The sequence below is a fragment of the Epinephelus moara genome, chromosome 9 (assembly GCF_006386435.1).
Source record: "Epinephelus moara isolate mb chromosome 9, YSFRI_EMoa_1.0, whole genome shotgun sequence".
NCBI classification, from domain to species: domain Eukaryota; kingdom Metazoa; phylum Chordata; class Actinopteri; order Perciformes; family Serranidae; genus Epinephelus; species Epinephelus moara.
The window spans coordinates 19,136,824-19,152,200 of NC_065514.1; the positions used below are offsets into that span (position 1 = coordinate 19,136,824).

A 15,377-nucleotide genomic window follows, 5' to 3' on the forward strand; every position below is an offset into this window, starting at 1 on the left:
TCCATTATTTTAATAGAGTCTGTGGTCTGGACACACAAATCTGATCTGTGCACTTGCACACAACAGTGCGGACAGTCTGTCTTTAAGATCTGATTTGAGAAACAAATGTGATTTGCCTGCAGTCTGAACATAGCCTATATGTCTTTTGGAAGACACTCATCATGGTTAGTGTTCTGCATTAGAAACCCTCAGTTTCTATGCATTGGTTGATGTTATGCATAAATATTGAATCAAATATAATTTGAATTGTATGATTAGTGTGATATTTAACTCTCTAAAGACTAAAAATTGTAAAACATATCTTTCATTTCATTAGCAGACATGTTGGGACAGCTGGGTCTTATACACTAATTAGAGTGGAATCTGTACCCTGTCACCCCAACACACATAGGCCAAGTTCATTCAGGAGTAATTTAATTGCATACTTTATGTCCAAGTTATTCTTGCACCAGCGGCTTCATTGTATGGTGAGGACAAACACTTTTTATGTCATGATTTTGTACACGGAGGACGGAAGCATGGACTTCGGACAGTATGTCCTTTTCCATGTGGTAAATCATTTGATGCAGCACAGTAAGGAAAGCATATAAAAGATCAGTGGCCAGTACCAGCTCATCTTCTCTGAACATTCCCCAACATATTTAAAGCACTTTTGACACAACCACCACCCAAAAACACATTTACTACACCGTGAAAATTTGCATAAGTTGTTTTATTCATAGTTATTGTCCTTTTTATATTTCTTTTTTACTTGTTTTGTCTTTTGTTGAAGTGGACATCCCGTAAAGTCAAGCCTGAAGCCCTTAGCTGAGTTGTTTGCACATCACCCTCTGAACTGAAAAGAAAGGGTAAGAGGAGGAGCAGAGTGGGGTTTTCCTCCTTCTCTTTCTCTCGCTCTCTTTATCTCACTTACAGTATCCCAACTCAACCTTTATTTTCATTTGTTTGAACAAAGAGTGTACCTTACAGTATATTTACACATCATACTGACTGGCTGTTTAACAATTTCCACTTAGATAATGCAAGGAAGATTGAACTCTCAAGATCTGCTTCGTCGCTTTCATAGTTTTCTACAGTCTTGTTCTCCTTTGATCCGATTTCTCCACTCATGCTAACTTTGACATTATTGTGTTCATCATCACCACTATCATCATCATCAGTCATCTTTTTCATCATAACATCATCGTCACTGTTATTATATCGATATAACTCTTTTCAATAGATTCCTCTCTGACAACTGTACAATCGTACACAGTGTTTGACTTTTATATATATTTTTGGGAATATATTATTTAAACCTAAGAAAAGAGGAACATAATTCCAAAGAAAATATATTAGTATTCCAAAGTAACAAAATCATGCATGTTTTAATGTATTTGTCCATAAAAACAAAACAAAAATTAACGTAATGGATGGGATCTGGTTTTATTTACAAATTGGTCTTGGCACTGTTTTTGTTGTCTCTTGCTGGAAACTGGAATGATCATAAAGAATACTTTTGACTCGACCGAGTATAACACTCTCCTGGTATCATAAGTCAGTGACCTGCTATAAAAGGCAGGTTTATGAGACATATTCTTTTTTTTTTTAAAGCACAAAAAACGATAAAAGAAATAGGGGGGAAAAAACAACATTAGAGAGTCGACCACGGGGCAGAACAGAAATAGTGTGTAGAAAACGTATTTCACTTCAGCTTTACACTGTGGCAGTTTCCTCTTTTAGGCAGAAACCCTGTGACATCATGTCTACTGACTTTTTTTTTTTCTCAGAGATACAGGCTCTCCCTATGTCTCATCAGGTGCACTCACTGGTTACCATTGTTAGGGTGAAAATCCAAAAGAGAACATTGATTCTGTCAAAATTTTTCATGTAAAGCAGCATTAATTGACTCTGGCAAATAAAATAAAGGAGACAAAAGTAACCGAAAACCACCAGTACAGACCTACTACCTCAGGTTTGGCAGGCAGGTAAGGGTAGTTGTCTAAAATTTCCAGTGTTGCCTTGTCAAACAAGTGCTTGACTGTTAATCCAAAGATCTTGTGTGTGAGCAAACATAAGGATGTGTGTCAGTGTGTGTGCGTGTGTTTGGGTGTCTCTGCATACTCATATTCAGTGCAAACACATTGGGTAAAAATCCCATCTTGACCATGGCCCATCAGCTCTTTTGTTTCAACTGAAACACTTAAATCTACAGTATCATCCATCCCTGACCATCTGACTACCTCATTTCCTTTGCAGGTCTCTGTTGCACCTCTTCAAAGGTCAGGCAGACTGACATGCCTTTTGTTTATCCAGGCTGATGGCGGGCCAACTGCTGCCGAGCAGCCCACCTTACCTCCCACCCCCCAACCCCCACCCAGCATCAGGTCCTAGCACAGCCCAATGTACTTGAGATTGTTCTGGATGATCACGTCCGTGACAGCGTCGAACACAAACTGGATGTTGCTGGTGTCAGTGGCACAGGTGAAGTGCGAATAGATCTCCTTGGTCTCCTTGTTGCGGTTGAGGTCCTCAAACTGCCGTTGCACATAGACAGCTGCCTCCTCATAGGTGTTCTGACCTTTGTAGTCAGGGAAGCACACTGTCAGAGGAATACGTTTGATCTTCTCAGCCAACAGGTCCTTCTTGTTGAGGAAGAGGATGAGCGATGTGTTGGTAAACCAGTTGTTGTTGCAGATGGAGTCGAACAGGCGCAAGCTCTCGGCCATGCGGCTCTGTGTGGATTTGGGAAGAGAAAAGGAAATAAAGAAGAAGATCAGACCATGAGGATTTCACAGCTAAGAACATGTAGTATTTACACTGAAGCTGTAACTCAGATCAGCCCAATCAGACCTCATTCACAAGCAGGGTCATGTAATCTGGCGAGAGGAAATTAGACCATGTAAGGCAAGAGCTGAGGATGAAAATGAAGACAAGATAACTGACTGGCTAGCCAGCAGTGCAGCCTCTCTGTTATGTCAACAGAGACTTGAGACAGATGAAGACCTGCGTTTGAACTCTTACATTCTCCACTGAAACAGCTGATCACTTCTTTTTACTACCACTTTTTTCTCCAAGCCCAAAACTGTGGTCAGTCACAGATGATGTGTGTCAGTCAGTTACTCACTCTTGTGAGTTGTAAATATTGCAACAAGTGTCATGCATAAAAAATTTAAAGGATCAGACAGATGCAGGGACAAAGACTGTATTGACAGGCTGTTTACACTGAGGACAGACTGTTCTAACCTTCTCGCTCCTCCAGTGCATCATAACATCTCCGGCTCTATGATATTGTTTTCTTCTTCAGCCTTCAGCTTCATAAATAAATCTCAATAAAAGTCCTCCAAATGTTGATGCATTATCATTTATAGCCAGTGGGACAACATTAGGTGTCACATGTTTTTTCTCCGAAGTTAATTATTCAGATTTGTTTCACAATTCTGTAATGGATATCACTGATGTCTGTCATGTCCTGCAAATAAACAAGTCAGTCATAAGATACAGAAAGGGAAGATGAGTGGAAGCAAAAACAAAAATATAAAACACATCACTGACATCAGCATTAAACCAGATCTTAAGCACTCTACCATACTTAACGTTACAAACTCAAAAATCTCTGTTGTCTTTGGCGACACCTGTGGCGATAAGCTGTAATTGCAGCGTGTTTGTTGGTAGATTGGTAGGCTGGTGAATTTATTCATTTCGGCTTATTATTTAAGCTCTGTAGAAGGGTTACCACAGTATAGATGCCTGTGTGTGTGTGTGTGTGTGTGTGTGTGCGCGTGTGTGTGTAAGGCCCTCCGGAACAGCACTGGGCTTTGAGGCCCATTCAATGTCGTGGCCAACCCATTGAATTACAACTTCTGGGTCCGTGATGTGATGCCATTGAGCTCAAAAAGACTTTTTCCCATAGACTTACATTGTGAAAGTGATGTCTATAAATCAGTGGATACGTTTTTTTGAGCATCGCAATCCCTGCAAAATGACTCGTTTCACTATTGGGATTCTATCCATTCAGTTCGGTCGCATTTTGAAAGTCTAGAAGAGTCACCCAGTGACATAATTTTATCTGCATTTAAGTTAGCCAAGGGCTAAATTGGAAGTAAATCTCAAGTGTACTTGCTTTCTGGGCCCATGGATGCGGAAGATTGGGGTAATTTTATACACAGGAAAGTCGAACCTTTTTGGCTTTTTTGCTCTGTCACGATTTAGCATCCTACAAACGGTGTCACCCTATATACTTACCGAAAAGTTACTTAGGTTAGGTTTAGGAAAAGAATCATGTCATGAACACCGGCTGCCTGAGGGTAAGTCCTGTGTTTGTTTGACCCATTTGCCACCCCAACCTGCCTCTTTATGTGAACTTTTGTGGCACATTCTCACTACAACCTCGTCACATGTTGATGTTTGGTCATGGACTTTCCACGTCAAAATACGATGTGCGAGGTACCCTGGGTGTGTTGGTTCTTGAAGTTCTGGAACACCGTGTCAACTTCAGCCTGTTATATATATTGTCTGTCTCAAAATACAGGAAATTTACAGTTTGAATACAGTCTCTTTCAAAATAAACACATTACGTTGATACAACACCACAAATTGACGTTCTTTTTCCTTCAACACACGTAGTTACGTTTTGAAAACACACTTGGTTGGGTTTAGGAAAATAAAACGGGGTTTGGCTTTACAATCTTATGGGAAGCAAACACCGACTTCCCATGGGTCCATGTCATTGGTTCGGCAGCCCATTGGTTCGGCAGCCCATTGGTTCGACATCCCATTAGTCCGACTGTCCGCGGTGCTGAACAGCTCGTGGCGGGCGTATGGTGCGCCGCGACCGGCTTGAGGCGGAGCAGGCTCACGGCTTATGTGTTTGTCACTTTCTTTTTCATTTTAACCCACACCATGATCTTTTCCTGACCCTAACCAAGTGGTTTTTGTGCCTAAACCTAACCAGACCTTAACCACAGGGCATCATGATGATTTCGGAACGGACTTCGGAACAATGAGTTTAATATGGTCGGAACAATGGGATGTCGAACCAATGGGCTGTCGAACCAATGGGCAGTTCCCCTTCCCATAAGCAAACACCGACTTCCCATAAGTAAACACCGACTTCCTGAAAGTCGACATGTTATGTGGTTACGTTTTGCCAACACCCACTTGTGGTTAGGTTTAGGCAACTAAAGCACGTGGTTGGATTTAAGAAAAAAGAACAGAGTTTGGCTAAATGATCTTACAGGAAGCAAACACCGACCTTCCGGGTGAAAGTCACCACCCCTCCGACCTGCCCTTCTTGGACTTTCACCACTTTAACTTTAATTGTTGTCATGCCGCATTTTCCCCTTACACTACCAGACACCATTAAACAATAACGGTGACCGGCCGCCTATCATGCCGACGTGAAAAGACAGCTTTTTTCGTTGGTGTCTGATGCCCGAAGTCAGTTTGATGACTTTGGATTGAGACTGAGTTGACCTTCGCTCTTTATACTTATTCTATTTTTCCTCCCGTAGTGCGTTGGTAATGTGATCGCAGCCTTCCTGATTACATGGGTAGTGTACAAATTCTGCTGAATTACGGACAAAGTGCATGAGAACAGTCTGTTCAGTGTGTGTGAGAACGGATTATGAATGACTGTGCGCTGCTTGTGATTTTTCATAGGATTGTTGCTACAGACTACCAATTTGTAATACTGAAAATGCATTCAGTAACCATAGGCTCAATCACCGCTGTGTTACCTCATTTGGTGACAGATAGTGACATACAAGACGTTTTATTTAAATGAAAACCTCATTACTTGAAAATGTATTTATTTTTTAGGTTATGTAACTTGTTTATCATTTTATCTTTTTTAAATTTGATTACACTACATGCAGGACAGGACTTTACAAACATGTATTACTTTTGATTATTTACATATAATTTTCTGAATGGTAAAACATGCTGGTCTCGGTATGGAAGAAAAAGTGCCTCGGTGTGTGTCTGTGTGTATGTGCATGTATGCATCCATGTGCTCCTGTACAGTTTGAGCTCATGTGACACTGAATGTATAAGAGAAAAGAATGAAAAAAAAAAGAGTTGATCTGTTCATGGCAGCTGCTGGCATATGGCGACTGGCCAGCAGCTTGTGACTGGGAGGTTGTCAGATGGAAGACTGCTGTTTAAAAGGTTACAGAAACAACATGGTGCTCTGAGCAAATCACAAGATCTGCACAGCATGAAAAAAGACACGGAGGGGAAGAACTAAGAATGAGACAATCATAGTACAGATTCAGTGTAAACCCTGATTATTCAGTGTTCTAAGTGCACTATTTTTGGATAATGATGAAAAAGGCTGCACTTATGAGAAAACCAAAATTGAATGTAACCCTTATATGCTGCACCCTTTTTTCTTTCTTTCTTTCTTTTTTTTTTTACAGCAGACATAGTAATAAATACATCCCTGAAGGAAAACTGCAGAAGGAACAAAGGTTTCCAAAAACATACTGATGATTAATTGACATCTATTGAACCACATGTACTGTGAACTTAGATACTGTAAACAGTGAGCCTCATGCAGGAGGCGATTTATGGACAAATTTCCTAATTTTTGTTCGTCTCCACCATTTTGTCTTATTTTGTTAGTGCCCATTGATACCTGGCATTCAACAATGTTTCTTTTTTTCTTTTCTTAGGCAATGGAAAACTTCATGAGTGGCCCAGAACACCAAGGTGAGATAAAAACATCTTGTTTTCACAGTCAACGCATTGTCTGTCCAAGGCAGGGAAACATTAGTTTTAACAAGGTATTCTCATAGGACAGTTTGTATTAAATCCTACAAATTAGCGCCCCATGAATGATGTTACATCCTTAACGTACAGTAACGCAATTAATGTTAAGTTACTGAGGTTGGGTTTAGGCAAGTAAAGTTACTGTGGTTAAGTTTAGGAAAAGAAACATGGTGAGAACGTACCTTAAACTAACTCAAAATTCACTCAAAATTCACACGTTCCCAAACAAACAACTCCAGGGGAAAGTCTGGGTTATTGTGACCCATTCATCACCCCAACCTGCATCCTTTAAAGACTGCTCGGGAATGCTTCCTTATTTGCTCCAAGGAAAATATTACTTTTTGTAGGAAAACATACAAACAGTTTGTGAGAGTAGCCTGAGCTTTAAATATGAGGAACACAAAAAATGCATGATCATGATATAATCAAATTTATTAATACTTTTTTATTGTAGATTTTAGAGTATACCTAATTATAACCTAACCTAATTATAATGATTAGGTTATTAAATCCATGGGCTATTAAATACTATTGGTCCATTGATCCCAATTAAGACTTTAAAAACCCTCGGGTGATGTGGCATGTGTTCATCTGAATGGCTTGCATACTGCTCTTGGATGATTTGGCCATCCAGGCCTTATGCAGAGAATGCATTTTTAGAGATCGTACAGATCTAGTTCAATGGTGTTCATTATGTCTTTAGTTTCTGATAATGACTTTAGTTGTTCTTTTATCTCACACGCTAGGATGTTACATACCTTGACATGTTTCGGTGGAAACTTCCGCCTTGTGTCACTTGGTGGTGGTTGTGATGCGTCTTTATCAGTTGATCTGTCAATCTGCCGATATTAGGGAGGCGTGACTGTCGCCACGCCTCCCTAATATTGACAGATCAGTTGATAAAGATGCATTTCAACCACCACCAAGTGACACAAGGCGGAAGTTTCCACCGAAACATGTCAAGGTATGTAACATCCCAACGTGTGAGATAAAAGAACAACTAAAGTCATTATTGTACAGATCTACTTGATCTCTGTGAGCCATTTAAGATTGCCGAGTGCACTGCTTGTAGATTTGTGCAATACTCCGAAGCCTTAACTTATTCAAAAAACGCTGGTCAAATCCCGTGATTTCACACCTACATCTTTCCAATTCTTGGGCATGTGCTGGAGTATTTGCACACGGCACATCACCTGCCCTTAAAATTGTTGAGAGGGTGTTATTTATGGCAGCAGCAAACAGTATCCAGGCACCCCCATTTTATAATCAAGTGGGATTTATCATTCAAGAGCACATTTGGATGGTAAAGAATATTTATTTCATCTGAAGTGGAGTTCTCTTATTCTTTCTAGTGACAGAAAATAAGAGAAGGGTGGCATGGTGGTGCAGTGGTTAGCACTGTCACCTCACAGCAAGAGGGTTCTGGGTTTGAACCCACCAGCCCCCGCGACCATGAACAGGATGCGCAGCTGTGGATAATTAATGAATGAATAATAGAATTTATTGGAGAAATTGCAGCAGAGAGGATGTGAACAGGTTTTGTTTAATACAAATTGCATAAAAAATGTAATGAGAATGTAACAACCAGTGCTGCACCAAAAGTTGAAAACTGCTCTTTCTTCCTCCATACAGTACATATTTCTCTCTGCTCCATTCTCTCATGTTGTTAACCCCAGACTGAAAACATAAGCTCTCCTTTCTGTATAAGTATGTGTCTTCGGGGACTTAGTCTGGCCCCTTAACATTGTACATTACACAGTCATGTCATACTTTCTGACCTCACTCCTCCTCTTTCCAGGGTGTGAAAACAAGAGCCCAGCTGCTAAGAGAGTATGGCAGGAGACAGCCAGCTGAGCCCAGGGAGTCTCTGGTCTCTTCACTGGGCCACCACAGCGCTCGTACAGTAAGAGTTTCTTAATGGGGGAGTTGGAGGTGGGGGAGCAACATCCAGGAGCACTAAAGCATGCAGACCCCCTTCCTTTGCTTCGAACACCCACTGATACATACCCACACACACAGCTTCCACCCTCACCTCCCCCTGTCAGAGTAGTCCAGAGGCACAGGCCTTAATTAAGCTTAAGTATTAATGAGGAAGTTCAACCCAGTGTCATTGCTATGTTTCCCATAAATACAAATCACTTAAGTGTGCAGCCACCACGACGTAATTCATTAAGGTTCATTTTAAATGTCACGGTCTTACAAGAAGGGATGCTTTACTCTTATCTACCGAGACGATTTTCTCTGTCGCTGTGTTTTTTCTCAGCTGTACCTGAAAATTGCATTATTCAGGCTTCTCCCTCTCTGTTTTCCCTCTCCGTTTAATTACTAATGTCTCTGTTACTGTGGGCAGCAACACTGCTGGGTTTAGATTTCACAAACAAACAAACACATTACAGTTGTACATAATATATTATTCTTGCACTAGATTCTCATCAGTCACATTTTTTAATATCAGTAAAACACCGCTGAATGACAATGTCGTACATTTGTTTGTTTATGATATGAACATGTCCATCTGACGGTAAACATGTTCATAATTGGAGTAAAAGGGTATTGCCTGCAATGGTTGGTCCTTCAACCGATGGAGTTAATTACGGGATTTGAAAGGATTCAAAACCGATCCTAAATTGTCCTTCTTCTATTTTTTTAATAAAATACATTGAAAAGGTTTTACATCTCTGTATGAATCTATGTTGGTGGCTAAAACAACGTTTGCATTGTCTCACCATCGTCATATTACAGTCATTAATCTTACATAGCTACAAATAGATACATTACCTCATCATTATAGAGACAGAGCGCAATGCGTCATGGTCTGAAAACCACGACCACATGGCAGTTGGTGCCACAAAATGCAACCAAGGGCTATAATGCTAACAAAATGCCTTTAGTTAGCTAAAAACATCAGATTACAGCGTGTCAAAGGATTATTTTAGCACCCTATGTGGAGAGGAAAAGTTGTATTGACAAAGTCAGTATTGTTGGTCTACTTTTATATTTACATATGATCGAATCATCTGGTAACATCAACATTTAACCTAACAAAAATCGAAGCTTGCTTGATCAGCTTCAACCTCCACGGGTTGTCTGGCCAAATTAACAAAATGGTTGCTGCAGAGAGGATGATAAGTGTCAGGATCCCACTGTTTCTCCATTCTTCCCACTGATGCCTCATGTCTTACTGCTTGAAGGCCCAGTTTTTAAAAACTTAGTTCTGGTTTCTGTTGGTAATGTATCCCACCACACAGCAGCTTTTAGGCATTTTTCTGTTGTTTGCTAGCAGATAAAAGTGACAACGAGGCACCTTTATGCAATACAAAGTAGAGCTGAACGATATATCGTTATCGTATCTATACCGAGATATGAACATGCAAGATATTAATTTCCCAAAAGGCAACGATATTCACGATATAATTTCCCACTGAGTTTCCTCAGCTTGACCTGCATGTACAGCTCAGCCAATCACAACATCCTTTTTACGCTTGCCCTAAATGTACAGCTAAGGCCAGCCAATCACAAACCTCATTTCCTGCTTGCGTTGGATCGACAGCAAAGCCAGCCAATCACAAACATCCCCTTGAGCGAGGGAGACGTGCTGCTGCTGCTAGCAATTTGCTAGTACACACAACACATTTGCGACTAAAAATAGTTTTGTTCGAGTAAAATAAATCATTCAGCACGCTGTGTGAGTACAGATTTCAACCAGCAGCAGAAACGAAAGGCGAAATCTACCGGTTGTGGGTTGAACGGGGGTCACAGACGGGAATACGGCGGAGCGCTATGGCCGCCGCAAGATAATGTGGTTTACCGGTGTTTCGCCGTACGTGAAGAGCCTGGTGACGCGAGGCTACCGGCGACCGAGAAGCCCGGCTCCAGGTGAATAAGTTGGTGTCATGACTGCCCAGTAGTACCTGAACAGCCAAGCCGTGGCGGCACACAGGTGTGTGACGTGTCAGAGGAGAAACAAGCCGTTCACATTTCCACAAACCTCACCACACTTTAGGGACTGTTCTTTACTTGTCAGGGGAGGAGGGTGGCTGGTTGATTTTTATTTTATTTATTTATTTTATTTTGATCCCCCCTATGTTAATCACTTATTGATGCTGTTTTTGAAGTATGAATAAGTCAATAAATAACTTATTCCATTGAAATATCATTGATGTATTATAGAAAAGTGATTTATCTTTTTATAAATGACAAAAGGCATATCTGCCTCATTTTTGCTGTGGTATCGTGATACTACTCAGAACCGTGATACTTTCACTGGTATCGTACCGTGGGTCCCAATTTTGGTACCGTGACAACACTACCGAGTACTGTATGAGCAATGCCTTGCAATAAAAGACACGGCAGGGACATCTGGGGCCTCCTGCGTCAAGCCCAAGCAAGGTCGGATTGCCGATGCATTCAGTAGCATAATGCCATACCAATCGACGTCTAGCAGGTACAAAGACATTACAAACGCTATAACGTACCATATTGCTACACATGATTCCCGTGTATTCAGTCGCTAAAGAAGGCTTCCAGAAAATGGTTCGGACTCTTTTTTTTTTTTTTATAAAGAATGCTTAGTTTTCATTGAACCCATAGTCATATCGTATCGTATCGGTATCGAGATATCTGGCATAAATATCGAGATATGAAATTTTTTCCATATCGTTCAGCCCTAATACAAAGTCAGTGGAGAGTGATGAATTGTTTCCTCTCCGTTGTGGGCAGGAACTAATTGTGCTCTGTCTCTATGCATCCTGCAAACAGCTGTGTTAAAAAAAGAAAATCAGTATTGAAATTAAGTTGAGTTTTTCTTTCACTCGCTTTCAAAACACATGCACATGCTAGCAAATTCACGATCTTTACAGCACGAGGCAGTGGTTCACATGGAAACACTACTGCTTTTGTCCACAGGGGCTGCCAAATCAGCACAAAATAAAAGAACCTTGTAGCTGCTTTTATACCACTTTTAACATGGGTAGTAATGCAAAACAGTAATTCTTCAGATTGGAGGTCATTGTACAGCATTTCAATAAGATTTTAGATGAACTGAATCGGGCCAGCATACAATAATAGTACAAGGGATAGAATGAAACCTATGTAAGCATGTGTAACCTGGTCAGGAAAATATTGGCAAAAAAGCAGGACATGTTTTTTTCTCTTGGTGTGTCCTTGGACAGTCTCATTCCGTTTCCTGGAAAGCTCCTTTTCAAAACACCATTATGTCATATGAAGCAATTCAATTACATGATAGTAATGCCTTTGGTAACCCATTAGGCGGTTAAGATGCTGCAGCTGAGTGCGGGAGAATATTCCTGAATACATTTTGAGACACCAGTCTGACACCTTCCTCTGTGTTTCTGAAAGGACGTAATGTGATTTAATGTCTCCGATCTGGGAAACTGTCGTTTTACATTCAGATCAGTTCATATGTCGTCTTTACTGTGGCTTGAAAGGAAAGTGCACATGACAAACTTTGACATAAAGACATGAAACACCAGTAATTAACTTCGAGTCATCTTTCATGTGACAGGTAATTAATTCCTGTTTGAGAGATTAATAAAATAATAATTGAGACAATAGAAATGGAGCTGACACTGCAGTCAGTGTCTGCCTTGATGTTTGGCTAACACAAGCTTAAACAACGGTTAACCTCACATCTAGGCTTTTCGTTTTCACCTCACATACGCACAGAATTCACTGCAGTTGCTCAGCCTCAGCCGTTGCATATAAACCTGCACTACACATTCATAATAATGTAGCAACAAACACTTGCACTGGCACACAATACACGCATGCACATATACACCTCCTATCTATTCTCTCCAGTGCTGCTGTTTGTTGTACACCACCCCCCCTCCCTTCGTCTTCCCTCCTCTCCCCTTCTCATCCTCCCTTCCCTAGTCACAGCTCACTGTCAACAGTGCAGGATTAGGAGCATTTGACTGGCCTGTTGCTAAGCAACAGTAACCACGGCAACCGATTCATTATGAAGACAGGGATGGGACAGGGAAAATGCATCAGGGAATGGGTTGATGGGTAAATGTTGTACTGTAATTATTATGGTGTATTTTCTGTCTTGTGTGAGCTGGTGCATTGAAACTGAACTGCCGTCGATCTGCTCGGACGAAGTTTGTTTTCTGCTCGTGTGAGATTGTATGAAGTTGTGAAGGTTTAGATCACTGATATGATCACTGGACAGAAGCCAACCATGATAAAAACGACACCTTTTTCATCTAATGAGGAATCTTCAAAGCAGCGGTCTTTTGTTAGTATGACTGATTTTTATTAATCAGCGATCAACATGCATATGCATGCACATAAAAATGGATGAATGTCTCAAAATACGAAAGTTGTAAAACCAACTGAATTTAACCACCTTTAGGGTTTCCAATCGACTTCCTTTAAGCTGGGGTAGGCAGTTTAATTTTGGCATCATTGGGCAAAGATCCCATAACAACCTTTGAGTGTATTGTAATTCAAGTGGTCTGAGTGAAAACTAGACCTCTGCACCTCCTCTTGGCTCTGTTTTTAGCCTTTATTAAACCTAGCCTGTTATGGTAGACTTTGGCCAATCACAGGTCGTTTCAGAGAGAGGGCATTTCTATTGTCTGTTCTACAATTGCACATGCATGTGCATGTACCTCCACTGCAAAGCAACCCGAAAGTTTAGGTTTCTGCTGAAATCCAAAGCCAAAGGCTAACAGCTGTTCATGTTTATGTAGCTAATGTTAGCTAGAGCTTTGAATGACAGTGTGTCCTCTGCCTCACTCCCCACCACTACAGAGCATTTTGGCGGGAGGAAAGCAGGCAGCAGCTGTGGAAACTGGCTTTTGGTTAGAGCCTGTAGCAACCCGAATCCAACCAGCACAAACTCAGCTCAGCAGGACCAACAGCCCCGACTACCCGCTGGATCAGCAAACTTTTTTGGCTGTCACTACAGGGGAGTTTGTGTTGGCCAAATTTGAGCCACTACAGCCGCCGATTGAAGCTTTGTCTCCCGAACTTCTACCTGTTCTCCTCCCAGAAAAGCAGTCCACAGTGGTGGGGAGCTAGGCAGGGGGACCGTGAGACGGCTAGCTAGCTAATTCTTGTCTTATTTGTGGTCTGATAAACATAGAAAGCATGGCAAGAAGGGGCTGAGCAAATGTGCTGCGTGCAACTGTACAATGAAGTAAGATTAAATGTATGAAGCTTATGCCTGTGGTCGTCTGGTGGGAGGGGCTAAGGACAGGGAGGGGAGCAGAAAGAGCTGCAGGGGGAGAGTGTATCACAGTGTGCCGTCCGCCTCAATCCCCACCACTACAGAACATTTTAGCGGGAAAGCAGGCAGCAGCTGTGGAGACTGACCCTTAAGGCCCGAACATACTCGGGCGGAACGTATGCGGAACGGACTCCGCAAGGAATGTCCGCAGTCATTCGGGCTTTCATAGTCGAGCGCGCTTCCGCGTTGTAGTTTCCTGTATAAATGTCCGTGAAAAATCCTGCGATGTGAAAAATACATGCCGAGCAGTCACTGGTGCGCGGAGCGGAGTCCACACGGTCGTAAAATCTGAGCTTTGTGCGCACAGGGCTTACGGACATCCGCTTTGAGTCCGCGCGGACTTCCGCGGAGTCCGTTCCGCATACGTTCCGCCCGAGTATGTTCGGGCCTTTAGTTAGAGGCTGCAGCCACCCGAATCCAGCCAGTGCAATCCGCAGCTCTGCCGGACCAACAGCTTCGACTACTCAGGGGAGTTTGCGTTGGCCAAAGCAGAGACGCTACAGCCTGAAGATCCGTCTCCCAAGCTTCTACCCACCCTCCTCCCAGAAAAGCAGCCCACAGCAGCGGGGAGTGAGGCGGAGGGACTGTGAGGTGGTTAGCTAGCTAATTCTTGTCTTATTTGTGATCTGATGAATAGAGAGAGCAGGGCAGGGTTGAGTGAATGTGCTGCGTGCAACTGTACTACTAAGTAAGACACTGGGTTACTGTATGAAGCTCATGCCTGTGGTCTCGTTGTGGGAGGGGCCAAAGACAGAAAGAGGACAGGGAAGAGCTGCAGGGGGAGGGTGTAATTTTAAATTAGGACGATTCTTGTTGTTGTTGTCGTTGTTTTTGTGGCCTTTTTCCAGATTTCTGCCAACCCCAGCTTTGATCCCTGTTGTGTTGTTTTCCAGTAGATAATACATAACTCATGGAGTCTCTATAAACATGCTCACTCTGCTACTGTGGCTCTAGACTTAGAGACACAAGAGTCAGAACTGCACTTGATCTAAAATTGATGAGTCATCTCTGGTCCAGAAAGTTGAATCAGTGACTTTGTCGTGCTGAATGATTTTTTTCATCGCACAAAGGTTTATTTCACATAACTTCATTAGCTATTTTTCATGCAGACATATTAGAAAGAATACATTGTACTTACTGACTCAGTTGCGTTAGAGCCAAGCTAAAAGAGGTCATAGACATCTCTGCTCTGCTTACATGAAGACAGGAAGGCCTTTTAATCAGATGTCAGCATTTTCTTTGAGTCAAGGAGTAAATATCGCTCACGCTAGAGGAAAATGACCTCCACTGTTAAGGCAGTAAAGACTAATTTATAAAATGACAACTCCCCCTTAACAGTGCAGAACTTTACAACATTACTGTAGAAGAGCTG

General features: G+C 41.8%; 1 protein-coding gene across 1 annotated transcript in view; it reads right to left on the bottom strand.

Moving 5' to 3' along the window:
* Positions 1 to 697: 697 nt before the first annotated feature.
* Positions 698 to 15,377, bottom strand: part of gnaz (guanine nucleotide binding protein (G protein), alpha z polypeptide) — a 43,745-nt gene continuing 29,065 nt past the window's right edge. Inside the window, exon 3 of the mRNA XM_050053379.1 lies at positions 698 to 2,714. Coding sequence (XP_049909336.1) covers positions 2,370 to 2,714 — 345 coding nt within the window. The 3' untranslated portion in view covers positions 698 to 2,369. The remainder of the gene's footprint in view (positions 2,715 to 15,377) is intronic.